We start from the raw sequence: 27752 nt of genomic DNA on the forward strand, positions 1-27752 counted from the left end.
ATAATAATAATAATAATAATCATTATTATTTAAAAGAGGATTGGACAAGAGGGGGGTTTCTTATGTTCTTTTCTACATTCTTATGAGACTTGGGGGGGGGGGTCCCTTAAAACTCAGGAGGAAGAGACTGATTTCCACGAAGTGCTGCTGACCTGGAGGAACCTCTCAACTTCCTTCCTCAGTTGAGCAGATTTTGCTGAGGTATTTATTTTCAATATTGTATGAGATTTTTGAAAGACTTGTGGCCTCTGCCGCAGTGTTATTCTGAAACCAGTTCCAAAAGGGGCGATGATGGTTGCAGATGTTCAGAGGGTCCTCCATGACATTCCAGTCACCAGTCTGGTGCAGGACATAAGCAGCAGAGCGTATTGTGGTCCAAAAAGAGAATTAGCTGACTCCTTCCTTTCTAACAGGGAGCGAGGGCCTGAAAGAGAGAGTTGTGCTTCGTGGAAATTGCTATGGGAACAATTTTTCATGGTTAGGATGCTATGGTTAGTCTGGTGCTACTGAAACAGACTTGGTCACCCTGATAGCGGACTGCAATGTTAATATTAACAGTACAAGACTAAAACACATCTACATTTATGCGTCCAGAGATGCTTGCCTGACAAGCATATTTTAAGCAGGAGCCCAAAAGGGAACAGTAAAGGTGAATTTCAGGGAAGAAGTGACCCTATCCTGACAAGAAGGCCAACTTGCTCTGAGAGAGTCTCTGGGGATTTCATGGTCTTCAGAGGATCCTTGGGAGAGACAAGGAGGGCTTGAGGACTTCAGAACCTAGTACACCGCAACAGTAAATGCAGTGCTTTCTCTCTAGAAAAAAGATGTTAGAACTGCCCCCTCACAGCCCACATGCCCTGTGAACCCTTCCATGGCAGGCTGCTGCTGCGCTCATAGCAATAGGGACAAATGTAAAGTTCTGCACTTAGGCAGGAAGAACCAGATGCCCAAATATAGGATGGGGGACACCTGGCTCACTAGCAGGACATGTGAAAAGGATCTTGGAGTCTTGGTGGAGCAAAGCTGAACACGAGTCAACACTGTGATGCAGCAGCCTGAAAAAGCTAATGGTATTCTAGGCTGCATCGACAGAAGTCTAGTGTCCAGATCAAGGAAGGTCATGGTCCATCTCTCTTCTGCCTTGGTCATACCTCACCTGGAATACTGTGTCCGGTTCTGGGCACCACAATTTAAGAAGGAGGTTGACAAGCTGGAAGGTGGTTAGGATGAGCTTCCCTGGTAGAACATCACAGGCATCTCTGTGGTGGGATGGACAGCTGGGTGCTGGAGGCACCTAATGCCCCATCAGGTGTGGTCCTGGTCTCCTTGAATGTGGGATAAGGAGACTCCTCTGAAGGAAGCCCTCCTTGGATGCAAAGACAGTTCCAACTCTCTGGCTCTTGTGAAGTCATCTCTGTGAGGGAAAACACATGAGTGTTTGGGGCTTGGGGCTGTTCAACTCCAGATATTCTTGGATGACACTGGGCTATCCATTTGTCTGGTGCTACTGAAACACACTTGGTCACCCTGATAGCGGACTGCAACGTTATCACAGTCCAGGGACATATTCCAGGAAGGCAAAAAGCCCTTGGGGTGGGAGGCATGGAGCAGGGCCAGTGAGGGGCACAGCCTGAGGCCAGGCCAGACTGGGTCCTGCTGCTGCAGGGCTACAGTTGCTGCCCTGTGTTGAGGTTCATCAGCCCTGGTGGACACTGGCATTGTGTGTGCGTTTCCTCACATTTTAAAAACACATTTATCTAAATTACTACAAAAAAAGGAAGGAATAGGAGCAAATGTTAGCAGCCTTGTCTTGTAAGCTCTGCCCTGCTCTTCTCTCTTTTGGCAGCTTCAAGATTTGGCTGGGTCTAATGGGGAGAGTGCAGGGGGTTCAAACTGGGCTCTGCCAAATGAAGTGAAAGCGGAAGAGACAAAGGCACAAGAAGCTCAATTTCACAGCCGGTCAAGGCCAGTTGTAAGGGAGGTTTCTCCCCAGCCAGAGCCTTTCCCAGAAAGGGAGAGATTTCACCAGTGTAAATACATCCCAGCCTACATCTGGTTAGGGTTTTCTGGTCAGGAGTGTGTCTGTGTGTGTGTTGGAGAAAATAATAATTTCTCTTCCAGCTAAGCCATCTTGCTGGGAAGTAGGAAAAGGGGGCTAAAGAAATAGGGAGAGGAAAAGTTTTTATTGCAATTCACCTTCTGAAGTCTGAAGCTGAAACCCAAAGTCTTGCTCCATGCAGAAAAGCACGGCCAAAGAGCTATCTAAGGAGGACAGCTCCCAGGGTCACCAGTGTCCCCAGATCCCAAAAGCCCTCAGGGACCTAACTCTGACACCCACAGGATCTGGTGTGAGCATTCTTAGCTCCTCAGAGCTGGAGTGCAGAGTGGGCTTTGCCCAGCAAGCAAGGCAGGGAGCTTAAAAGCTCTTTCTGCACCAGGTCCACCTGGGTTATTGGGTACAAAAGGAGTGTTTAAGCTCTCCTCTCCGCCTTGCTTGCTGGGCTGGGCCTGCTCAGCATGCGGTCTCTGGGAGTACTGAAGGTTCCCTCTCTCTTCCCCTCGGCTGTTAGCAACAGGAGGGATCCAAGGGTTTGGTAAAGGTGGGTAAACGACCCCTGGATGGTTAAGTCCAGTCAAAGGTGAATATGGGGTTGTGGCGCTCATCTCGCTTTCAGGCCAAGGGAGTCAGCATTTGTCCACAGACAGCTTTCCAGGTCATGTGGCCAGCAGGACTAAATTGCTTCTGGTGCAACAGGACACAGTGATGGAAACAAGAGAGCACGGAAACACCATTTACCTTCCCGTCGGAGTGGTACCTATTTATCTACTTGCACTGTTGTGCTTTCGAACTGCTAGGTTGGCAGGAGCTGGGACAGAGCAACGGGAGCTTACCCCGTCACAGAGATTCGAACCGCCGACCTTCTGATTGGCAAGGCCTAGGCTCTGTGGTTTAACCCATGGCGCCACCTGCCGCTGCTGCTGCTGCTGCCTTTCCCTGGTATCTGAAGAAGTGTGCATGCGCACGAAAGCTTATACCCGGATCAAACTTATTTGGTCTCTGAAATATACTCAGAGTCGCAAAGTGATTTCATGCTCTTTATTCAGCTCATAGTGGTGAGGAGGAATGAATGAATGTCCCCTCAAAGTATCTGCTTTATATACATTATTTACACAATGGGCTGCACATGATTGGCTAATTCCGGAATTCTACTGTAAGCCAATCAGGTTGTGGATTCACTTCTATCTGGAGCATGATTGGGTAGTTCCTGCCAACCAGTCATACTGCTGCATTGTTCTAGGACCAATCAGACTGCTGCATTCTGAATCCTATTGTTCTAGGACCAATCAGACTGCTGCCTTTTGGATCCTATTGTTCTAGGACCAATCAGACTGTTGCAGTTTGGATCCTATTCAACTCAGTACATAACACCCCTCCCCTCTAAGTTCCAGTCCTGCCCGGGAGGTCGCATTCATAGTCCTCAAGGTACGCCGGCGGCCTACGTGTGCGTTGCGGCCTGGGGTGTTCCCTGGTCCGGGGTTCAGGTTCTGGCTCGTGTTCCAAGGATGCTGGCTGTGATGGGGCTGTTTGGTCTGGCGCAACCGGCTCACTCAGTCGTGGTTCTGGTTCTGGTGTCCTTTCGGCCTCATGGGTCCTCTCTGTATTTACTGATTCTGCCTCTCCTGCTGGCCCCTCGTGCTCTATGAGCTTCACTGCCCCTCTGTTCCCTTGGGACTCCTCTGCACTTTCCTCCTCCTGGTTTTCTCCTGGGAATCGTCGCCGTATCTGGTCACAGTGGCGGCTTTGCGTAGAAGGCATTTCGACGAGCCACCACTGAGGGCTGTGGCGAAAAGTGCCCCTTCAGCTGTTCCATTATTGTTTTGTATGGAACAGTAGTGACGTCTTCAGGTGCAAGGAGAGCCCGGGCGATTTCAAACGTCTCCTCTCCGCAGACGCTGAAGAATATTGCCCTCTTCTTGGCGTCTTCTTCATCGGTGACCTCTTTGGCTTCTAGGAGGAAGGTGAAACGGGAGGCGTACGCTTCCCAGTCTCCAGATGCTGGGTTGAACGGCGAGAAGCTGCTGTCGGTTGCCATTCTGAGTTCCTTGTGTCCCGGAGCTGAAGCCTGGATACACGGTGCGAGGCAGCGGTGTGGCAGGTGGCGGTGCTGCGGTGCTGTGTGTGGCAGTCAGCTCAGCGGGATCCCACCTTCGTCGCCAGTGAAATATACTCAGAGTCGCAAAGTGATTTCATGCTCTTTATTCAGCTCATAGTGGTGAGGAGGAATGAATGAATGTCCCCTCAAAGTATCTGCTTTATATACATTATTTACACAATGGGCTGCACATGATTGGCTCATTCCGGAATTCTACTCTAAGCCAATCAGGTTGTGGATTCACTTCTATCTGGAGCATGATTGGGTAGTTCCTGCCAACCAATCATACTGCTGCATTGTTCTAGGACCAATCAGACTGCTGCATTCTGAATCCTATTGTTCTAGGACCAATCAGACTGCTGCCTTTTGGATCCTATTGTTCTAGGACCAATCAGACTGTTGCAGTTTGGATCCTATTCAACTCAGTACATAACAGTCTCTAAGGAGCTACTGAACAATTCCCACCCCACCCCCATGTCAGACCAACATGGCTACCTACCTGAATCTGCCTTTCCCTGTTATGAGATGGGAGGTCTGTGCCATTCAAATCCCAGGGACTCAAAGCCTTCCCTTACATTTGCCACCCAATTTATGCCCCTGAGATTTGTTTGTCTCCTGTGAAAATCCACATCAGGAACGTGAGCAGCTGCTAGCGACGCATCTCCTTTATGGGCCACAGCTAAAAACACCCTCCACATCCAGACCAAAATACCAGCCATTCATACATTCAATTATATCTCACCTATTCTATTCACTGAAAACATGCCTTTTGGCTTTCACAAAAGTCTGTATAAAAAATGTGAGAGGCACACTCAACATATAAAAGCAATTTGAAATTAAACGGTAAGCATTGACAGGATTCAATGGGAGAAGAAACCGACAACCCCAAGCAGCAAAACAGCAAACTGCAACTACAAAAAATGATTCCCCCCTCCCAATATATAAAAGAAATCCAGTAAATTTTATTTTATTTTGTTTCACAAAAAGTTTCCAAGGATCCATTACATTAAGCCGCCGCCGCGCTCGGGGAACGGTTCCACGTTAAGGGATTGAAAAGGAATCACGGATTTCTGCAAAGTCCGCGACATTTGGGAGCAAAATGAGGCCACCAGCGAGGTCCCCCGAGCCCCAGGGATTTCTGGAATGAATCCCCGGACGCGGAGAGACAGAGACGCGTCACTGAGACAGGCTGCCAATTCCTCGGTTGGGCACGAGGAGAAGACTGGGCAGTGCTCGGTCCGGGCAAGGGAGACGCGCCTCCCCCGCTTTCACCTTCCGCTTCGAAGTTCATCTCGTGCTTCTTTGAAGTGCAGGAAACAATTAAAACGTGTTCAAGGCTGTCCCGGAACAGTAGCAGCCGTGGCTGAGTCCAGCAGACAATCTAGAAAATAAAGGATTTGGCAGAAGCAGGGATGAGAACCCAGAAGTGCCTTAAAATTAAAGTCACAGGCAGGGGTCAGCAACCTTTTCCAGCTGTGGGCCCGTCCACCGTCCGTCAGACCATGTGGGGGACCAGCATATTTGGGGGGGGGGGGAGGAACGAATTCCTCTGCCCCACAAATAACCCAGAGATGCATTTTAAATAAAAGGACACATTCTACTCATGTAAAAACACACTGATTTCCGGACTGTCCGTGGGCCGGATTGAGAAGGCGATTGGGCCACATCTGGCCCAGGGGCCTTAGGTTGCCGACCCCTGGTCACAGGGATGTGCAGGGCTTCTTGGCTCTGAGAGGGGTAAGACCCTGATCCCCTTCCCCTGTGCCAGCTAAGAAAGCAGTGGGTGCTCTGAGGTTGGGGGGGGGGCGGATAGGGAGGGAGGGTCTTATGGCATGTACCACCACCCCCACCACAAAGTTCACATGGTGACTTGGGCTCCGTCACTCTCTTTTCTTAAAAAAACATTTTTATTCAATTTTCTCTTATCATCACAAATAAATCATAATCATGTATACATAGGATTCTCTGAATCCCTGGACTTTCCTCTGCCCCCCCCCTCCCTGGTTTCCATCGTTATGCTGGGTTTTTTTTGCCTACCTGCTGTTTGATGCAGCTTCCCACAAAAGCAATTAAGAAGTTGGCCGAAGGCCAAGAAGACTGAGCAGAGGGAGTTATTCTGCTTAGAGATATGGGGCCTCTGCTATTGGTCGAGGTCTCCACATAGGCATGATGGCTCATGACCTTCCTTGTTCGTTAGGTTGTTGATCAGTGGTGTTCTGAGAGTCGTTTGGAGTTTGTCAAGAGAGAGAGTTAAGATCAGTATCTGTATCTTGCACAGAGTAACTTGTAAAAGGTAAAGGTAAAGGGACCCCTGACAATTAAGCCCAGTCGCGGACGACTCTGGGGTTGCAGCGCTCATCCTGCTTTACTGTCCGTAGACAGCTTCTGGGTCATGTGGATAGCAGGACTAAGCCGCTTCTGGTGAACCAGAGCAGCGCACAGAAACGCCGTTTACCTTCCCGCCGGAGCAGTACCTATTTATCTACTTGCACTTTGACCTGCTTTTGAACTGCTAGGTTGGCAGGAGCAGGGACCGAGCAACGGGAGCTCACCCCGTCACGGGGATTCAAACTGCCGACCTTCTGATTGGCAAGTCCTAGGTTCTGTGGTTTAACCCACAGCGCCACCCACGTCCCCTATTAGTAACTTGTAGAGTCTGCTGCAAATAATAAACACCTCTAAGTAATCAAGTTACTGGTAGCAGTGTCTTGTTCCTGCTTCATCCTTCCTGCCTGCAACTGATTGCTTCTGGAAGTCTGCGTATGCTCTGCTATATTCCACTGGGTCTGGCTAAGATCCTGCAACAGGTTAAAGTTGCGAAACATCAATACGTTATTCTTTTCCAACTGCATCTTATAACGTTCTCCATATTTTCTTAATACGCTCGAGGTACCACTGTACTCAGTTCTCACCATAGTTCTGGCTACATTGCAAGTGTTAAGTGTTTGTTTTTTAGAATCCTGCCAATGTTTTTAATTGTTGACAATGTTCTTCTAAGTAAATTATAAATTATCCCCGTTCTTTGTTAAATTTATTATCTTTTTGATCTCTGATCTACCCAGTCATTTTCGCCCTTTCAGCACAGTTCATCTTTAGCGGCCATTCCCATCACTCTCTCTCAGCCTAATCTACCTTACAGGGTTGCATAATAATAATAATAATAATAATTTATTATTTATACCCCGCCCATCTGGCTGGGCCTCCCCAGCCACTCTGGGCGGCTTCCAAAAGAATATTAAAATACTATGATACATCAAACATTAAAAGCATCCCTGAACAGGGCTGCCTTCAGATGTCTTCTAAAAGTCTGGTAGTTGTTGTTCTCTTTGACATCTGGTGGGAGGGCATTCCACAAGGAGGGCGCCACTACCGAAAAGGCCCTCTGCCTGGTTCCCTGTAACTTGGCTTCTCGCAGTGAGGGAACCGCCAGAAGGCCCTTGGTGCTGGACCTCAGTGTCCGGGTAGAACGATGGGGGTGGAGACGCTCCTTCAGGTATACTGGACCGAGGCCGTTTAGGGCTTTCAAGGTCAGCACCAACACTTTGAATTGTGCTCGGAAACGTACTGGGAGCCAATGTAGGTCTTTCAAGACCGGTGTTATATGGTCTCGGTGGCCGCTCCCTGTCACCAGTCTGGCTGCTGCGTTCTGGATTAGTTGTAGTTTCCGGGTCACCTTCAAAGGTAGCCCCACGTAGAGTGCATTGCAGTAATCCAAGCGGGAGATAACCAGAGCATGCACCACTCTGGCGAGGCAGTCCACAGGCAGATAGGGTCTCAGCCTGCGTACCAGATGGAGCTGGTACACAGCTGCCCTGGACACGGATTTAACCTGTGCCTCCATGGACAGCTGTGAGTCCAAAATGACTCCCAGGCTGCGCACCTGGTCCTTCAGGGGCACAGTTACCCCATTCAGGACCAGGGAGTCCTCCACACCTGCCCGCCTCCTGTCCCCCAGAAACAGTACTTCTGTCTTGTCAGGATTCAATCTCAATCTGTTAGCCGCCATCCATCCTCCAACCGCCTCCAGACACTCACACAGGACCTTCACCGCCTTCACTGGTTCTGATTTGAAAGAGAGGTAGAGCTGGGTATCATCCACATACTGATGAACACCCAGCCCAAACCCCCTGATGATCTCTCCCAGCGGCTGCATGTAAATGTTGAAAAGCATGGGGGAGAGGACAGAACCCTGAGGCACCCCACAAGTGAGAGCCCAGGGGTCTGAACACTCATCCCCCACCACCACTTTCTGAACACGGCCCAGGAGGAAGGAGCGGAACCACTGTATGACAGTGCCCCCAGCTCCCAGCCCCTCAAGACGGTCCAGAAGGATGTTATGGTCGATGGTATCAAACACCGCTGAGAGATCCAGCAGAACTAGGAAACAGCTCTCACCTTTGTCCCTAGCCCACCGGAGATCATCAACCAGTGCGACCAAGGCAGTTTCAGTCCCATGATGAGGCCTGAATCCCGACTGGAAGGGATCCAAATGGTCCACTTCTTCCAGGCGTGCCTGGAGTTGTTCAGCAACCACTCGCTCAATCACCTTGCCCAAGAATGGAAGATTTGAGACTGGGCGATAGCTGGCCATCGTGGCCGCATCTAAAGATGGTTTTTTAAGAAGTGGTTTGATAACCGCCTCTTTCAGCGGGTCTGGGAAGGCTCCCTCACGGAGGGAAGCATTCACCACCCCACGAAGCCCATCGCCCAGTCCTTCCCGGCTAGCTTTTATAAGCCAGGATGGGCAAGGATCAAGGAGACAGGTGGTTGGTTTCACTCGTCCAAGCAGCCTGTCCACATCCTCGGAGGTAACAGATTGGAATTGATCCCATGCAATTTGACTAGACAGGACTCTAGCACTCTCCCGCCCCGGCCCTGCTCCCACGGTGGCGTCTACCTCTTCCCGAATCTGAGCGACTTTATCTGCAAAAAACTTTGCAAAATCATTGCAGGAGATCATGTGGCCCGTACTGGGCCCTGATGTAGCAGGTGGTTCTGCTAAATTGCGGACCACCTGAAAAAGTCTCCTGCTGCTGTTTTCTGCAGATGCAATAGAGGCGGTGAAGAAAGTCTTCTTCGCCGTCGCTACCGCCACTTGGTAGGCTCGACATTGAGCTCTAACCTGTGTCCGGTCAGCTTCAGAATGAGTTATCCGCCACCGGCGCTCTAGCCGTCTCAACGATTGTTTCATTGCCCTCAGATCCGTGGAAAACCACGGGGCTCTCCGGGCTCCATGCAATCGGAGAGGGTGCTTCGGAGCCAAACAGTCAATAGCCCTGGTTAACTCCACATTCCAGCGGGCCACCAGGGAATCAGCTGAAAGGCCATCAACATGGGATAAAGCATCCCCTACCACTCTCTGGAAACCATTTGGATCCATTAAGTGGCGGGGGCGGACCATCCGAATCGGTCCCACCTCCCTGCAGAGGGGAAGGGTCGCGGAGAAGTCCAGTTGCACCAGGAAGTGATCTGACCATGGCACTTCTTTTGTTTCACTTTTAGTTAGTGTCAGGTCACCAACATCCGTAGAGGTAAACACCAGGTCCAAGGCATGTCCGCGGCTATGGGTTGGGCCAGACTTATTCAGGGACAGCCCCATGGAGGCCATGCTTTCCACGAATTCCCGAGCGGCCCCTTGTAAGGTCGTGTCGGCATGGATATTAAAATCCCCTAGGACAACCAAACTAGGTGTCTCCAGGAGAACATCCGCCACGACCTGAAGCAGCTCGGGCAGGGAATCCTTGGTGCAGCGGGGAGGTCGGTACACCAAAAGGAATCCTGTACTGCCCCTATTGCCCAACTTCCAGAACATGCACTCAGAGAACTGGGTCTTCCCAATAGGACGCCTGGTGCAAACTAATGACTTCCTAAAAATCACTGCAACCCCCCCTCCCCGCCCACAAGGCCTGGGTTGCTGTGCGTAAGAGAAACCTGGTGGACAAGCAGCAGCAAGAACAGGCCCATCCGCTTCATTCAACCAAGTCTCTGTTACACATGCCAGGTCAAATCCCCCATCCATGATCAGGTCATGGATGGCAGTGGTCTTATGAATCATTGACCTGGCATTGCACAGCAGCACCTTCAGGTCATGTGGGTATCCCTTGCTGATTCTAGTATCCATCTGGTCAGGACCAGACCTGGAGGCAGGGATAGTCCTCAGACAACGACTAAACCTGCCTCCTCTGTAATGACATGGTCTGGTCTTAGCGTAACTCCTCCTCCTACCCGAGATCACTGAGATCGGTTGTCCCAACGCATCCCCCCCGTGGAACATGCCGCAGCCATTTTGTTGGCTGGGACCCACTCCCCGGCAGCCCTGACCCCTCCCCTTAAGAACAAAATAAGACCTTAAAACATTGAAAACAAAACAAAAAAGAAACCCCAAAAAACAAAAAACAATACAAATAAAAAACTCCAAAAATTACAAATCCATCAAAATCAAAACAAATTCCCAACTAAACATCCATCCCACCCCCACCCCATCCCTGCATATACAGTAATAATAATGACAATAATAATAATAATAATGAAATAAAAAGGAAAAGGAAAATTTTAAAACATTTTAAAAAGAACTCTGCACCCCTCCGGATCCCCCTGGGCCGCAGCAGCAGTGACAGCAATCGTCCCTGTCAGGCCTGTCAGGCCCCGCCCTAGGCCAGATGGTGAGTGGCAGGAAGGAGCAGGGCCCTCAGACACCCACGCAGGAGAGTCCTCCTGGGCAGCAGAGCACAGCAGTCCCTGTGAGGCTTCAGGCCCCGCCCCGGGCCAGATGGTGAGTGGCAGGAAGGAGCAGGGCCCTCAGACACCCACGCAGGAGAGTCCTCCTGGGCAGCAGAGCACAGCAGTCCTTATGGGGCTTCAGGCCCCGCCCCGGGCCAGATGGTGAGTGGCAGGAAGGAGCAGGGCCCTCAGACACCCACGCAGGAGAGTCCTCCTGGGCAGCAGAGCACAGCAGTCCTTATGGGGCTTCAGGCCCCGCCCTAGGCCAGATGGTGAGTGGCAGGAAGGAGCAGAGCCCTCAGACACCCACACAGGAGAGTCCTCCTGGGCAGCAGAGCACAGCAGTCCTTATGGGGCTTCAGGCCCCGCCCCGGGCCAGATGGTGAGTGGCAGGAAGGAGCAGGGCCCTCAGACACCCACGCAGGAGAGTCCTCCTGGGCAGCAGAGCACAGCAGTCCTTATGGGGCTTCAGGCCCCGCCCCGGGCCAGATGGTGAGTGGCAGGAAGGAGCAGGGCCCTCAGACACCCACGCAGGAGAGTCCTCCTGGGCAGCAGAGCACAGCAGTCCTTATGGGGCTTCAGGCCCCGCCCCGGGCCAGATGGTGAGTGGCAGGAAGGAGCAGGGCCCTCAGACACCCACGCAGGAGGGTCCTCCTGGGCAGCAGAGCACAGCAGCCCTTATGGGGCTTCAGGCCCCGCCCAGGCCAGATGGTGAGTGGCAGGAAGGAGCAGGGCCCTCAGACACCCACGCAGGAGGGTCCTCCTGGGCAGCAGAGCACAGCAGCCCTTATGGGGCTTCAGGCCCCGCCCAGGCCAGATGGTGAGTGGCAGGAAGGAGCAGGGCCCTCAGACACCCACGCAGGAGGGTCCTCCTGGGCAGCAGAGCACAGCAGCCCTTATGGGGCTTCAGGCCCCACCCCAGGCCAGATGGTGAGTGGCAGGAAGGAGCAGGGCCCTCAGACACTCACATACAGGAGAGTCCTCCTGGGCAGCAGAGTCCGGCAGTCCTTTATGATGCTTCAGGCCCCGCCCCAGGCCAGATGGTGAGTGGCAGGAAGGAGCAGGGCCCTCAGACACTCACATACAGGAGAGTCCTCCTGGGCAGCAGAGCACAGCAGTCCTTATGGGGCTTCAGGCCCCACCCCAGGCCAGATGGTGAGTGGCAGGAAGGAGCAGGGCCCTCAGACACTCACATACAGGAGAGTCCTCCTGGGCAGCAGAGTCCGGCAGTCCTTTATGATGCTTCAGGCCCCGCCCCAGGCCAGATGGTGAGTGGCAGGAAGGAGCAGGGCCCTCAGACACTCACATACAGGAGAGTCCTCCTGGGCAGCAGAGCACAGCAGTCCTTATGAGGCTTCAGGCCCCACCCCAGGCCAGATGGTGAGTGGCAGGAAGGAGCAGGGCCCTCAGACACTCACATACAGGAGAGTCCTCCTGGGCAGCAGAGTCCAGCAGTCCTTATGAGGCTTCAGGCCCCGCCCCAGGCCAGATGGTGAGTGGCAGGGAGGAGCAGGGCCCTCAGACACTCACATACAGGAGAGTCCTCCTGGGCAGCAGAGCACAGCAGTCCTTATGATGCTTCAGGCCCCACCCCAGGCCAGATGGTGAGTGGCAGGAAGGAGCAGGGCCCTCAGACACTCACATACAGGAGAGTCCTCCTGGGCAGCAGAGTCCAGCAGTCCCTGTGAGGCTTCAGGCCCCGCCCCAGGCCAGATGGTGAGTGGCAGGAAGGAGCAGGGCCCTCAGACACCCACACAGGAGAGTCCTATTCTCCAATATTCCTATGATGAAAATGAGGGTGTCGTCGTCCTCCTCCTCCTGTCTATCCAGCCACTCTGGGCAGCTTCCAACATATATAAAAACATAATAAGACAATGGACATTAAAAAAATACTGGGCTACCTTCAGATGTCTTCTAATGTTCTATAGTTCCTTATCGCCTTGGTTCCGGGGTCACATAACTCCAGACCCTCCAACATTTCTCCAAAGAAAATAGGGACATCCTAAGGAAAAGCAGGACATTCCAGGAATCAGAAACTGGGATGGGTTCTGTAAATCCAGGACCGTCCCTGGAAAATAGGGTTGTCTGGGTCTGGGGTTGTTCATATTTTGATTATGTATTTTGTGGTTTTATATTTTGATTTTATTCTGTGAGACCTCCAGGTTTAGGGCGGTATATAAATAATAAATAAAATAATAATAACCATGCATGGTGTCTTGAGCTCTGTGGAGGAAAGGTGGATTATTATTAGTAGAAAAAGAATAATAAAATAAAGTCCTGCTACCCATTTCAGCTCTTCTGTTTCCCTGCCCCTTTCATTCTGGTAGTCTTCTAATATGCTTCTTAAGAAGCAGTAAACAGAGAATGGTAGAGTTGAAAGGGGCCATGAGGGTAATCTAGTCTAACCCCCTGCCATCATGGGCATAGCCAAATTTTTTTTTGGGGGGGCAGGATTTTGTTAGGGGGGCAGAACAGACGTGATAAGATTACTACTACTACTCATTTATTTATACCCTGCCCATCTTGGTGGGTTTCCCCAGCCACTCTGGTGGCTCCCAACAGAATTAAAAGCACAATAGAACTTCAAACACTAAAAACTTCCCTAAACAGGGCTGCCTTCAGGCGTCTTCTAAAGGTTATATAGTTACTCATCTCCTTGTCATCTGATGGGAGGGCGTTCCACAGGGCAGGCGCCACCACCGAGAAGGCCCTCTGCCTGGTTCCCTGTAACTTGGCTTCTCACAGGGAAGGAACCGCCAGAAGGCCCTCGGAGCTGGACCTCAGTGTCTGGGCAGAACGATGGAGGTGGAGATGCTCCTTCAGGTATACTGGACCAAGGCCGTTTAGGGCTTTCAAGGTCAGCACCAACCCTTTGAACTAAGAGGGGGTGCTCCAGCCCCAATATCAATCTTGTACCTGTGGCTGTGCTTCCCCCCACCTCATTTAACTTCTGCTCTGTTTTCACTCTGTGGCCTCCCTGCTCCCATCTGAAATTCAGGTTTCAACCTGTTCTGTAGGAAAATGAGCCATGCCGCTCCAGTTAAACTCTCCACACTCAACCAGCTATATAAAAAAACAAACAAACCCACACACTGCCATCCAACTTTTTATTTGAATAGCTTCTCGAAATAGGTGTGTTTCCAGGAAGGTGACCAAGGAGGCGGGTTCTGAAAGGGAGTGGTGACAAGTGGTTGGAGGTAAACACAGATAAGTGTTTGGGAGCGTGGGCACAGACACACTTTTGGAAGAGCAAACGGTTGGAGGAAACACACCTCCCTCCGTATTTGGCTGAGAGCCAATCAGGGTGCTTAGAAATACGGTAAGTTGTTTTAAAAAACTTGTGAATTTTTGTTGTCCCTTTCTCATCCCTGACACAGGGACTTTTCAGTGACTCATAGCCTGCGCGCACACAGAAAATAATGCTTTTAGTTTCACCCAGGCCAGAAGGGCAGCCAGTATTTGTGCTGGGGGGGGGGGCAGAAACCCACCTGTCATTATCCTCTGTCTGGCTCTGTCTAGCAGATTCAGAATGAAATGTCTCAACAACAGTTGTTTTAAATTGCTTTTTCTTTTATTTTTACCCCAAGTGCTCAGAACAACCTGCCCAAATCTTTCTACAATTTATACTTTTAGTTAAGTATTTTCATTCTTTTACTTGATTTTTTTTTGGGGGGGCAGCTGCCTCACCCCAACCCCTGGCTACATTCATGGAGAGGAATGCATTTGGAAGATGAAAAGGAATGAGTGGGTATGTTTCACCTGAAAAAGAGAAGACTCGGAGGTGATGGGACAGTCATGTTTGACTAGCTGGAGCGCTGCCACTTAGACGAGAGGAGGGAATAGAAGCTTGGCGGGGTTTTTTTTTTGTTTTTTGTTTATAATTTTTATTAAATCTTCTGTTTTACAATTTAGAATATTCATTTAAACAACCTTAAAATACTGATGACTTCCCTTCTTCTCTTCCCATGGTTCATTTTGCATAACATAAATCCCCACATATCTTATATAAATTAAACCATTCAGTATTCCATTATTACATCCATCAAAACTTATATACATTGTTGAATTTATCTTAATGCTGCCAACGTTTTCAGGTGTACACAATTCCCCCCCCCCAATACCTCCCAGTCTTCTTTAAATATAGTCATACCTTGAGCTGCGTTTGCTTCATGTTGTGTTTTTTCTGGTTATGAATGTGGCAAACCCGGAAGTTCGCCACTTCACAAATGCGCAGGAGCAATCTGTGCACTTCGCACATGTGCAGGAGCGCTATATCGTGCCACGCGCATGTGCAGCACTCTACTTACGGACTTTTTGGGGTACAAACGGCACCCTGGAACGGATCGCGTCTGTAAGTAGAGGTGCCACTATATATTCTTGTTCTCTTATTCTATATGTTAGGTCTGCAAGCTGCACATATTCCATCAGCTTAAGTTGCCATTCTTCTTTGGTTGGGACCTCGCTCCTTTTCCATTTTGGGGCTAACAAAACATGGGCCACAGTAGTGACATACAGAAATAACCTTTTTTGACACCTGGGAATTTCCGTCTGAATTATCCCCAACAAAAAGGACACTGGCTTTTTTGGAAAAGTGCTTTTAAACATTTTTTAAAATTCATTATAAATTATTTCCCAATACTCTTTTACCCTTGTACAGGTCCACTACATATGAAGTAACGTCCCCTCGACCTCATTGCACCTCCAGCACTTATCTGATTCAGCCTTATACATCTTAGCAGGCCTACTTGGAGTCAGATAACACCTGTAAATCATTTTAGATAATTCTCCCTCAGGGAATAACATGCTGTAAACTTCAGATCGCTCTTTCCGGGAAAAGTTCATTTCTTGCTGCACCCAGGCCAAAGGTTTCAAATTACCAGAAAGGTGATTCTTACTAGACACGAGGGAGAACTTCCTGGTGATAAGAGCTGGTCTCACCTTCATTGGAGGTTATTAAACTGAGGCTGGATTGCTTAGCTGAGATTCCTGCATGACATTGCAGGAGTTGGGTACCTTTCAACTCTTCAGTTCTGTGATTCCACGACAGGGGAGGTGGGATCAGGGACGAAGGAAGGGGGCCGGTGGGGGTGGCTCGCCCGGGGTGTCATCACTGAGAGGGGTGACATTTGGCGTGCTACCTGCCCACCTGAGACTCCCAAGCCCATCCCAAGCCATTGAGGGAAGAAGCAGAGCTGTGCTGCCCTACCGGCAGCCTTCCCCCCTTCCCCCATCATTTTGACAGCTCAGGGGAGGTTTGGGAGTTGCGGGTGGGGGGCATGCCATTGCCCCCCACTCCTGGGCTGCTTTCTTGGGAAGGAAAGCCTCCTCCAAGCTGTCAAAAGGAAGAGGGAAGGGAGGAAGGCTGCGGGCCAAGTGGTGCAGCTCCCTCCCCACTGCCGCCCAGGAAGCAGCCCGCCATGGGAGGCTTGCTCAGCCCCCACGGGCATCTCGCCCCCTGGGACACTTGCCCTGCCTCCATGGCCCCGCCCCTGGGTGCCAGAGCAGCTAGCTCCGCCTCTGGGCGGGATGAATGATTCTGCAGACAGCCACCCATAATAACCAGGGCAATGAGGACTCTGGAAGAACTGGGTGGGGTGTGCAGTGGGAAGGGTATTTAAGTAGGCAAGGAGAAGCAAACAGCAGGAGCCAGGAACCACTAAGAGCAGAGTAGAGTGCAATTTCTCCTCTCAGATTTCACCAGGACCCTGGAAATCTGGAAAAGAGAGAAAAGGTGAGATTGGAGCTGCTGCAGGGTGATTGCGTGGGAACGGGATGTTGGCATCTGTCTGTCTCAAGAGACAATGGAGAAGTGGGGAAGATGGTTGTGCGGCTTTTTTTTTTTTATATTGCTCTTTGTTAGAAAATCTGGTAACAATTTGCCAGGTTTGTTTCCTTTTCCAAAGAAACACTGTATTACAAACCTCAGTGTTTTTTTTCTGTTTGAGCACAGTTTATGAGACCATATTGTTTTCTTAATACCTCTAATTTTCTATAATGTTTTTGTAGAGCAACCCCCACAGCTGCTCAGTTTGGACCATAAGTTGCCTTCTCCCTTTGCTTATTTTAATGATGCCTTTTGAATTATTTGACCTCTCATTATTGCTTTTGAAGCCTCCCATACAGTAGTTTTTACCAGCTTTACAGAAAGATTAACATGGAAATGTTAGTTAAATGTAAATTAAAAGGAAAAACAAAATGCAACCACGACAACTGCAATTTTTACTGCAAGACCAGCATAGAGAGGGCTCTCTCTCTCTCTCTCTCTCTCTCTCTCTCTCTGTTAGTTGCCACTGAAGTCCCTCCAAAAACTTTGAAAATAATCCCAAGAGTCCCAAATCCCAGCCGCAAGGGAAAATCCGTGTGGACTTGTGACTCAGTTAAGAAACAAGCAAAGACAGACAGGAGGATAAGAGACTGTAGCCCACATGGTCTATTCAGGGGCAGAGGAATGGGGTGCGGTGGGGGTGGATCGCCCCGGGTGTCTTCTCTGTCAGGGGGAGCTGCGCCGCTTTGCTGGTGGCATTCCCCCCTTTCCCTTTCATTTTGCCAGCTGGGGGAGGCTTAGGAGTCGCAGGCGGGCAGCACACTAAATGTCCGCCATTGGTGGCTCATTCCACCCCTGTGGGCAGCTTGCTTCGCCCCCGGCTGCACGGCGCATTTACTGCTCCGTGCACCTGAGCAGCTATCCCGCACCTGGGAGGGCACCAGTGTGGTGTAGTGGTTAAGAGCGGTAGACTCGTAATCTGGGGAACCGGGTTTGAGTCTCCGCTCCTCCACATGCAGCTGCTGGGTGAGCTTGGGCCAGTCACACTTCTCTGAAGTCTCTCAGCCCCACTCACCTCACAGAGTGTTTGTTGTGGGGGAGGAAGGGAAAGGAGAATGTTAGCCGCTTTGAGACTCCCTCAGATAGTGATAAATCAGGGTATCAAATACAACTCAGCACAAGATATTATGGGCTGTCCCGTAAATCTACTGGATGAAATAGCAGCAGAACGTTGCCTCAGGAGAGTGAGGAAAATTCTCAGGGATGATTATTCACACCCTGGCCGGCACTTTCTTGATCTCCTGCCCTCGGGCAGAAGATATAGAAGCATGATTAGTCACACCAACAGGGTGAAGAACAGCTCAGGCAGAAATGACTGGCAGAATCCGAGACCTGGGAGAAGAAGCGGTGGAAGAGGACTGGAAGAAGTTTAAAGATTATCTACAGAAACACTGTAAAGTTTATGAGTGCTAAAACGATGTTGGATTTAAAAATAATACGGCATTAGTGATATAGGTTTAAAAGTTATGTAAAAATGTAATTGAAAAAAGGTGAAAGACTAAAGTTATATTATGTCAAAAGTAAATAATATGTTAAAGGTGTTTAAACATAAGGAGGAAGGATTGGAGACATAATAGAAAGATTTTAATAATCAGAAATGAGCTTTGAAAGTGGGTAAGGATTTGCTGTATCTGATTGAGTAAAGAGGAACACAAAAAAGGGAGGCGGGAGGAAGTCTGGAAAGAAAGTTTTGCAAATATCAATTTAAAAGCTGGAATTTCTATTTTTAATTTTTTCCTTTTTTTTTTCCTTGATGTTATTTATCTTCTGTAAAAGCAAATAAATATATATATATATTTTTAAAAAAGAACAGCTTCTGTCCGTGGGCTGCTGGGCTGCTGAATGAAGAGAACAACAGGGCAACTGACTTTCGGGTTTGGTGGGTGTGGGTCAGTAAACAAGGGGAATTAAGACCAAGAGAGCTGAGTGGGGGGTGCTTGTGTAATCTCACTGTATACAAGTTGTACAAGTGACAATAAAGTATTTCAATTTCAATTTCTTCTCCACCGCTGGGTCTATTCTGCTGCTGCCAACTTGCTGCATCAGCATGGGATTGCTTCTCTCTGCCTCTCACTCCCGGCATGTCTCCCTCTGTCTGAAAGTAAACTCTGAAACACACACCCCTCCCAAGACACACAAAAGAATGTTTTCCAGTTTCCGACATTCAATATTTCTACATGAGTTGGATAGCTGGGGAGAGGGACTCTGTAAACAGAGGAAGAGAGCAGGAAGCAAAGGGCAAATTGTCCATATCTTTAGATGACTGAGATTAGGAAGGCCATGGAGAAGGCCATTAGGAAGGCCCTTGGAGAAGACAAGGAAATGATTTTTAAGAGGTGACCTGAGCACCTGGCAAAGTGTATTTGGAAACAGAAAGAAGAGGGTGATTGGTGTCAGGGTGTAGGTGTCTTTTGATGCAAGAATAAATGTTTGGTTATTTGCTTTTTGCAAAGCAAGGGTGCAGCGGCAGTACACACCTACACACTCTGGCCAAAAAACAACAGCCCAGGATCCAAAAACCTCTTTGCTAATAGTTAACATTTTAAATTCCGGGTGTCAACCATAGCATCTCAGCTGGCTGCAAGCCAGAGGGCCTGGTTGAGAGCCCGGCTCTCACTGCGAATGAGCCCTGTGGTCATGTTGGGCCTAACCCTTGTCACCTCACAAGTAGACTAGTGGATGCTTGGTGAGACCAGAAGCCTTCTTGGGAAGGGTGGCTTCCATATGGATAGGGTTCAGAATGCAACATGGTGGCTAAGACATAACATGGCAGTGGGGGATTTCACCTCTGCCCTTGGTTACCCCCAAGTGATGGGAATCAAGTCTGTTTCGTTCTGAACAATTTGGCTCCTTCAGCACCACAGCAGAGACTTTGGGGCGGGGGATGTGTGAGTTATGTTACTTTGGGGTGAGTGGGATGACGGCATTTGGGTCTCCCATATGCTCCAAATCATAGTCATAGAATTGCAGAGTTGGAAGGGGCCCAATTCTCTGCATTACTGGAATGACACCTGAATGTTCCGACTTGGGACAGTCCTGATTTTGTTTGTTTGTTTCTTTGATAACTGAGAAATTCTTACCCGATATATGCACCCAGGTTCTAACTGGTAACTCAGAGCAGGGCTTTTAGTGTGGCTGCCTCTGATCTGTGGAACAGCATTTCTGTCAAGATAGGACAGGCACCCAGAAAAAAATAGAAAACATTTTTCTGTTCCAACAAGTTTGTGCCTTGATAGTCTGCTTGGCACTGGGTTTTTTTTTGTAAGTTGCTACTATTTGTTTTAGAATGTTTTTGAACTGTTTTTATTACATTTTGTACTTTTTCCTGAGATGTGTGTCGAAAGCAATAAAATCATAATGATAGGAAGAAGAGTACATTTATTTTTCTAATGCATGTGTTTATCTTTTAATTGTGACAGCAAGTTTGTTAAAAAGAAGATGGCGTCATCCAGAACACAGGAAAGAAGTAAAATCAAACCACCTCAGAAATATCTCAAAGAAAGTATCCTTGTAGAAAGGGGTGACCCTTCTGTTTATGCATTAAAACTGAAAAAGGCGTCTGAAATGTCTCCAAAGTACCATCTAGGCAAAGAGAACTTGCAGATCGCCAACAAAGTGATCATGATGATGGGAGCGTCTGGATCCGGGAAAACCACTCTCATCAATGGGATGATCAATTATATCCTGGGCGTGCAATGGGGAGATGAATTCCGGTTCAAACTTATTGATGAAGTGACCGGCAGAAACCAAGCAGAAAGCCAGACATCTGAAGTGATGGCTTATGTGGTGAACTATCAAGAGGGTCTCAAGATCCCTTGCTCCCTCACTTTTGTTGACACTCCAGGATTCGGAGACACGAGAGGAATAGAGCAGGACAAAAAGTTAGTGGAGAAGATCCGGGAGTTTTTCTCCATCCCAGGAGGAATCGACCACATCGATTGTGTCTGCTTTGTGGTCAAGGCTTCCACAAACCGCTTAACAGCAGCCGAGAAATACGTCTTTGATTCCGTGCTCTCCATCTTTGGGAAAGATATCAAGGAGAACATCCAGTTCCTGATCACCTTTGCAGATTCACAGACTCCCCTGGTCCTTGAGGCCATTAAGACGGCCAACGTTCCATGTGCCAAAGATGGCAAGGGGAACCCCGTGCATTTCAAATTCAACAATTCCGCCCTGTTTGCCAACAATGTCGTGGGGGACGGGGAGAGCCCTAACTTTGACGAAATGTTTTGGAAAATGGGTTTGATCAGCATGAAGACCTACTTTGACTCACTAAGCAAAATGAACACGAGGAGTTTGTCTTTGACGAAGGAAGTTCTCAGGGAGCGGAAAGAGTTGGAGACGGTTGTGCAGGGCCTGCTGCCCCAGATCAAAACCGGGCTGGTCAAACTGGAAGAACTGAAGGAAACGGAACAAGTCCTTGACCAGCACAAAGCTGACATGGCGGCCAACAGAGATTTTGAGTATGAGTTCCCAGTCACCGTCAAAGTGAGGCAAGACCTCTCTGGAGCTCATCAATATGCAACCAACTGCAAGAACTGCAAGTTCACCTGCCACTATCCTTGCTGGCATACCTGGAACCTGCTGAACCGCTTTTGCTCCGCTATTAGTTTCTACTCAGGAAAATGCAACGTTTGTCCCGGCAAGTGCTCAGCCAGTGACCACTGCAACCAGGATTACCAATTTAAGGACGAAATAAGGAAAGAGAAGAAGACATATGCGGACCTGAAGAAAAAATATGAGTACGCCTGCCATGGGGTTATGACAGCGGAGGAGCTGATTTGGCACCTCAGCCAGGAGTACATCGAGGTAAGAGAAAATTTGTTCGAAAACATCGAGAGAGCGTCTCAAAGCTTGCGGCGCCTGCAGGAAATTGCCCTGAAGCCCAACCCGCTCTCCACTCCAGAATACATCGACATGCTCATTGCGTCCGAAGAGGAGGAACGCAAGCTTGGATATCAGAAAAGGATTCAGTTGCTCAAGGACGTGAAGAAAGAAGCAGAGATCATACAGAAGATTGCAAATAAGGAGGCTCTGCTACCAGAGGAGGAGGAGATGATGAGCGAACGGGGGGACAAAAGCAAATTCCGCTTGTTAGCCAGATATTGGAAGAGAAAGGCGATGAATATTCTCCCGAAATGAAGGGGCAACACAACAGCTGTTCAGCCTTAGATCTCTGTATAAGCGCCCCCCCCCCATATCCTTTTTGCTAAGTGCAGGGACTCTGAGGCTGGATCTACACTGACCTGTTCAATGTTGTTAGAACGATATCAGATATATTGTTCTAAAATGTCACAGGGCAGACTTGGAAAAATAAAGTGTTTCTTACCTTCATCAAAGCACTGTCTCCCTACTGCTACTCTTCCTCTCTGTAGGCGGAGAAGAGATGCAGAATCTCCTCCTCCCCCCTCCAGATTGCACATTTAATTAGGGGTTAAACCACTCCCTACTTAAACATTAGCTCTGTCCCTGAACTGATCTGGGGCTGGATCTGGGGTGCTTGACCCCTGGCCTGACTGATCCAGGGGAGATCAGGGTGACTCTGCACAGCTCTAATGGTTAAACAGCTCATGCTTTCTTAATATTTAGGATAATTTACTATATATCTGGAAAAGCTTTTAACTAGTTGGAATAAGTGGAAGTTGGGTTTTTTGGGGGGGGAGGGACAAGTAAAAGTAGAATTGCATAATCATTAAACAATATTAGTTTTGCATGTCGTGATTATGCCCTGCCCCCACAGCTGGAGGCAGCAGTTCTTCTGGTTAGCAGGTGCTGGGAGCTGCAGGAGGGGAGAGCATTGGTCTTGCGTTCGAGTCCTGCCAGGGGGCTAAACCTTCAGGAGAGCAGGATGCTGAACTAGATGGGCCGTTCTCTCTCCCCCCCCCCCCTCTCTCTCTGCAATGTTAATATTTTATTGAAATAATTTCAGGTATAAAAAAATTAAGTGATACAGAGAAAAAAGGGGGAATGTGGGATAACAAAGATGTGTCAGAAAAAAGAACAAGATACAAAAATACAATGCAATATACTCTGAAACATTCTTATATAAATTGATACAGGGTTGTTATCCTAATACACATGTAGATGTTAATAGCCATAAACTCATTCCAGATGTTGTCATGTTTATCCAAACAATGTCTAGCAGTGAAAAATGGATTGCAGAGATGGAATATAACATCAAATGGACTTGTGTGTGTAAAGTAAAAATAAAAAAGGGGGGAAAGGGAGAGAAGCTCTATTCTACAAAAGGTTTATGATGGAAACTTAAGAGCGGACTCTTCCCTAGTCTTTATCATCCTTGGACTGAACTGAATTTAATTTAATTGGAAGTGAAGCTGTGAGCCTGCCAAAGAAGGTTCATTACTGAGTTATTTTAAATTCGACAGCTTGCTCTATTCCCTGGGCTGAGAGAAAAATGGCGAAAGCAGGATATTTTTTAGGGACACTATGATTTTTGCAGCTGCTGCTAATGTTGCAAAACACTGAAGCTCCGGACAGAGCAATGGAGAACTTCTGAAACAGCAGCGGGACACTAGCTCTGCCCAAAGAATGATGGAGAACAGCAACTGACAAAAGATAGACAATATATTACAAGGACAGGAAGAAACATCATGGACAGAATAACAAAAAGAGCAAAGAGAGAGTTTAAATGCTTCAGCTGTAGGACTATAAATCATTGAATGTGTGAATGTGAATGGAAGGCGTTAAAATTGCATTCGGGGTATAAGGGTTTGTTTTTCTGACTGGAGTTTGGTGGAAATCTATAAGATTTTGGAACGCAGAAATAAAGTAAATCAAACCATCAATTCCAGCACGTGGGGGGGGGGGCACCTAAATTGTACACTTTGGCTTTTGAATGATTCATATTATTAATAGTATTATAATTTGGCATGGTTATAATGAGGTTTTTATTGGAATATTGTATTTGAAAACTAATACAAATGATTTTCCAAACCATGTCTTCGTCTGTAAGCAGCCCGTTCCTAAGTGCTGTCATAATGTCAAGGCATTTCTTACAGGGTCCCGGGTCTGGATTCTTCCCCTTCGTCCCTCTCTCTCTCCGGCCAGGCGTCTCTTTGCTCTGTGCGCCCCCTGGAGGCGGAGGAGGGGGCTCTGCTCCCAGAGCATCTTCCTGGCCTCCCCCCCCCCCAAGAATAATTCTGGAGGTGCAGCAGCAAAAGCCCCCCCTCCCCCTGCTGAGTCTCTCGGGCAGACCTGGGGGGGGGGGGGGCTGAGGAGGACCAGACCGGCTTGCAACTCGCATCCCGGGCCAAGCGCAGCCCAAGCAGCACCGCCAGCCTCTTCTGGGGTTTGAGAAATACATGAACTTGGGCGGGAGCCGCTGAGAAGGGAGAGATGGCCGCTGACTCGCGCGAGGGCGGCGGGTGTACACGGGACTGGCTTAAGTTCCCACGTGCAGGGGTTGAAGTGCAGCGAAATCTCCGCTTCCTCTCCTCTCTAGGAATCCAGCTCGGCTCCTTTTGTTGTTGTTGTAGAGTCGTTGAGTGGTGTCCGCCTCTTCGTGACCCCCTGGAACAGAGCAGGCCAGGCACCCCTGTCCTCCACCCCCCCCGGGGAAAAACCTCCAGCTCAGCGAGCGGGGGGAAGGATGGAGGGGGCGGCTTCCCAGGCAGGAGATCCCCCCTCCCGAAAATGATCTCTCCCCCCGCCAAGCGGATTTTCCTGCTTCTGCAGCCGCTTTCTATCTGTCGCCGGAAATCACCCCCCCCCTTAACACGTGTTTCACACAAGCACCATACTCACACACACGTATCTCCCCCTCTAACCCTAGAGATGTTCCTTTAGAGGGCCATCTCTTAAGGAAAGCCTTCCGTAAATAAGGAAGCGCGAACCTGACAGCTTTCCAAAATAGTGCTCCGCATCGCCCTATCTTTATTGCCAGTAGACCGGCCGCCTGAACTTTACGGTAAGCAACGGCCGTCTCAGCCAATCAACATTGTCGAACAGCGCCCCTTGCGGCAGCCACGCTGGTACTGCAGGCTGCAAGCGCTTTTTCCCTCACCTCTTGACAGCTCTCAATACAATGTTTCCGAGTTCAATTGACCGTGACTGATCTAATCAAAATGTAGCAAGTTGCTTCCGAAAAGTGAAAGTACTTTGAACTACAAGGACAATATTCTTCATAAATTCGCCAAAAATCAGCCGTACCTCGGATTTTCATCGGACCACTTTTATTCTACTCCATATTACAAAGGCTATCGAAGGGGGGTGACCTGATGCACGGCAGCCATAATCCTTTGACCGGGCAGTCACGTACTCTGGAGAGCTTCCCAGCTGATGTGATCACCTTGATGGCCATCGTGATGGGCCCAGACGAAAGGCTATCAGGAACACAATAACCGGCATGTTTTAGTGTATTCCGCACAGACTCTCACAAAGGACTCTGGCCAGGATTCCCCTCAGGGGGCAGGAAACCTCGCCCTTCTTTTGTTTTTGAAAATGACTCATGTGGGATGGGGAGAGGGGGCTCCGGCCAGGTGTCAGGACTCTCGGATTACCTGTGTAACCCCTCCTCGACTCCTCCCAATTTTGATGTAATCGTGATGTAAATATGATGTAATTCTGGGGGTGTAGCTTGGGGGATTAGCAATTAATAAAAGTTAGGGTCGTCCTTTGTTCGGGGCTTCCATCTTGCTTCACCTCGTGGGCGGTGGAAGTCCTGTCGCGACAGTCTTTTCCTTAAATAAAGACCGAGCCTACTGGCTGCTGTTTTGCTCTGAATTGCTCTGGTTGGTGTCTTCATTTGTCCAAGAGAGCCCTCGGATTTTCCGGTAACAGTTTTGGCGACCGTGCTCAGGGACACTTGGTTCTCCTGCAGAGGTGAGAGGGGAGATAGAGGGGATCGGGCGCCACTGGGCAACCTTAGCCCAGGGATCCTTTTCTTCCTCTCCCTGCCTCCTCTTTGCGGGCGGTAATCAACCGTCACCAGAAGTCCGACCAGAGAGAGCAAAGGCGAGGTAAAAGCCGGCTAAAAGAAAAGGATCCCGGGATCTGCGGGGGACATCTTCGAACGTGAGTATGGTTTGAAGAAAACACATTGGGTGGCGGGTGGAAATAAACGTCCTCACGACAGCCAGACTTTCCTTCTTTCATTTCCAACGTTCCCTCTCGGGGTCGGCCAGGAACGTTCAACTTTATCCTTTTCTCCCCCGATCCTCCCCTTTCGGAAAGTGGCCAGGGAGGTCGCGGAACTTTACTATCTGACGTTCCCCCTCGGGGTCGTCCAGGAACGCCAAAATCTTTCCCTTTCTCTCCCCCCAATTTCTTACGCGGAACGTATCCGGGGAAATTGTGGTACTTTACTGTTTTCCGACGTTCCCCCTCGGGGTCGTCCAGGAACGTCTTATCTCTCTATCCCTTTTCTCCCCCGTTTTCCGTCTTGGAATTGAGTCCGGGAAAGCGTGGCTCTTTACCGTTTTTCTCTGACGTCCCTCTCTCGGAGTCGTCCAGAGGCGTCCTTCAAAGCTCTCTCTCTCCTCTCTCTCTCTCTCATCTTTCCCTTTCTCTCCCCCCAATTTCTTACGCGGAACGTGTCCGGGGAAATTGTGGTACTTTACTGTTTTCCGACGTTCCCCCTCGGGGTCGTCCAGGAACGTCTTATCTCTCTATCCCTTTTCTCCCCCGTTTTCCGTCTTGGAATTGAGTCCGGGAAAGCGTGGCTCTTTACCGTTTTTCTCTGACGTCCCTCTCTCGGAGTCGTCCAGAGGCGTCCTTCAAAGCACTCTCTCTCCTCTCTCTCTCCTCTAATCATGCAAATGAAGCCGCCCCTCCTGCCCGGCGACCTTTGTTAGGGATGACCCGGGTACGTGAGAACGCAAGGTCATTTGTTTCCTTTCCAAACTTTCATTTTCTCGGACCCCAATCTGGCATTGCACTGCGCAAGCGTTCAGTAGGGGCTCCGAACTTAGTCACAACGGCTAGGCAGGAGGCTGTCGTGAAGGGTAGAAGGGGCGGCTCACGGATTGGGGCCCCACACTAGGACCAGTTGTGTAAGCAGTACTGCGGTGAAACTCTAGGATTTGTGTTTGTGTATCGGGTAAAGAGAGAGACCCGTGAGTTCAAGGCTGATGTTTGAGAGTTGTGAATGTGAGATTAATTACGGTTCAATAGTAGACGAGATTAAGCTCTATAGGGATAAACCGAGGTACCTTAATTACTGAAAAAGAAAAAAAAAAGAGGAAAAAAAAAAAACCAAAAAAACTATTTCTCTGCCTTCTCTCCACCCCCCTCCTTTTTTTTCTTTCTTTTTTCCTTTTTCTCTCTCTCCCCATTTCCTGTCCGACTATCCTTTAGTCTGTAGGACGTGCCGCTAGCGAAACCCCATTTTGTAGGATAAAGAAATGGGAGCCCACGCTTCCCAACACTCTGACTGGACTCCTCCTGGCGACAAGGCTTCTATGAAGCCTTTCTGCTCTAGAGAGGACTCCGATACCCCTCTGCAATTTGTCCTCCTCAACTGGAAGGAATTGAGAGGGAGAAAGGGACTCTCAAAATCTAAACTGAGGGATCTCTGTAACGTCTCGTGGGTTGCCTTCACCCACCACCTGGAACCACTTTCTAAATGGCCACCTCATGGTTCCTTTAACCTCACAAGAATGCAAGCACTTAAGTCCTATTTAGCTGACGAGAAGCCCCGTCAACTATACTACCTAAATGTCTTTGTCGAAGCCCGCGAACTATTTCAACGGCAGCAAGCCCAAATTGCCCGTCAAATGGCTGTTTTAAAACCCAACGGACCCCCTCCCTATGATGAGATCAGAACCCAGGAGGAACAGCTGGAAAGGACCCTCGTTCCTTTCTACTACCCCGAATCACGGGCTCCCCGACCGCCAGGACCTGGGGCAGGTGACAGAACAGAAGCTGGTGGAGGGGGCGCGGGACTAAGGGAAGCCGTAACAAATCCACCCGATGCTACCCCTTCCCAAGGTGCGGGACTAAGAGAAGGCGTAACCATCCCACCCGCTACTGCCCATCCTCAAAACATACTGAATACCTCGCCGTCCAACCCACCCTCAAATATACACAACTTAAGG

At 49.3% G+C, this 27752-nt stretch overlaps 1 protein-coding gene across 1 annotated transcript; it reads left to right on the forward strand.

Moving 5' to 3' along the window:
- The first annotated feature begins 16353 nt into the window (after nt 1–16353).
- LOC307199159 (uncharacterized protein) lies at nt 16354–23655 on the forward strand. Its single transcript, XM_079946859.1, has 2 exons — nt 16354–16605; nt 20118–23655. The coding sequence occupies exon 2, from the start codon at nt 20137–20139 to the stop codon at nt 21838–21840; it is 1704 nt and encodes a 567-aa protein (XP_079802985.1). The 5' UTR covers nt 16354–16605; nt 20118–20136; the 3' UTR covers nt 21841–23655.
- Nucleotides 23656–27752: the final 4097 nt, after the last annotated feature.

This window comes from Podarcis cretensis (genome assembly GCF_951804945.1).
Source record: "Podarcis cretensis genome assembly, chromosome: 12".
NCBI lineage: Eukaryota > Metazoa > Chordata > Lepidosauria > Squamata > Lacertidae > Podarcis > Podarcis cretensis.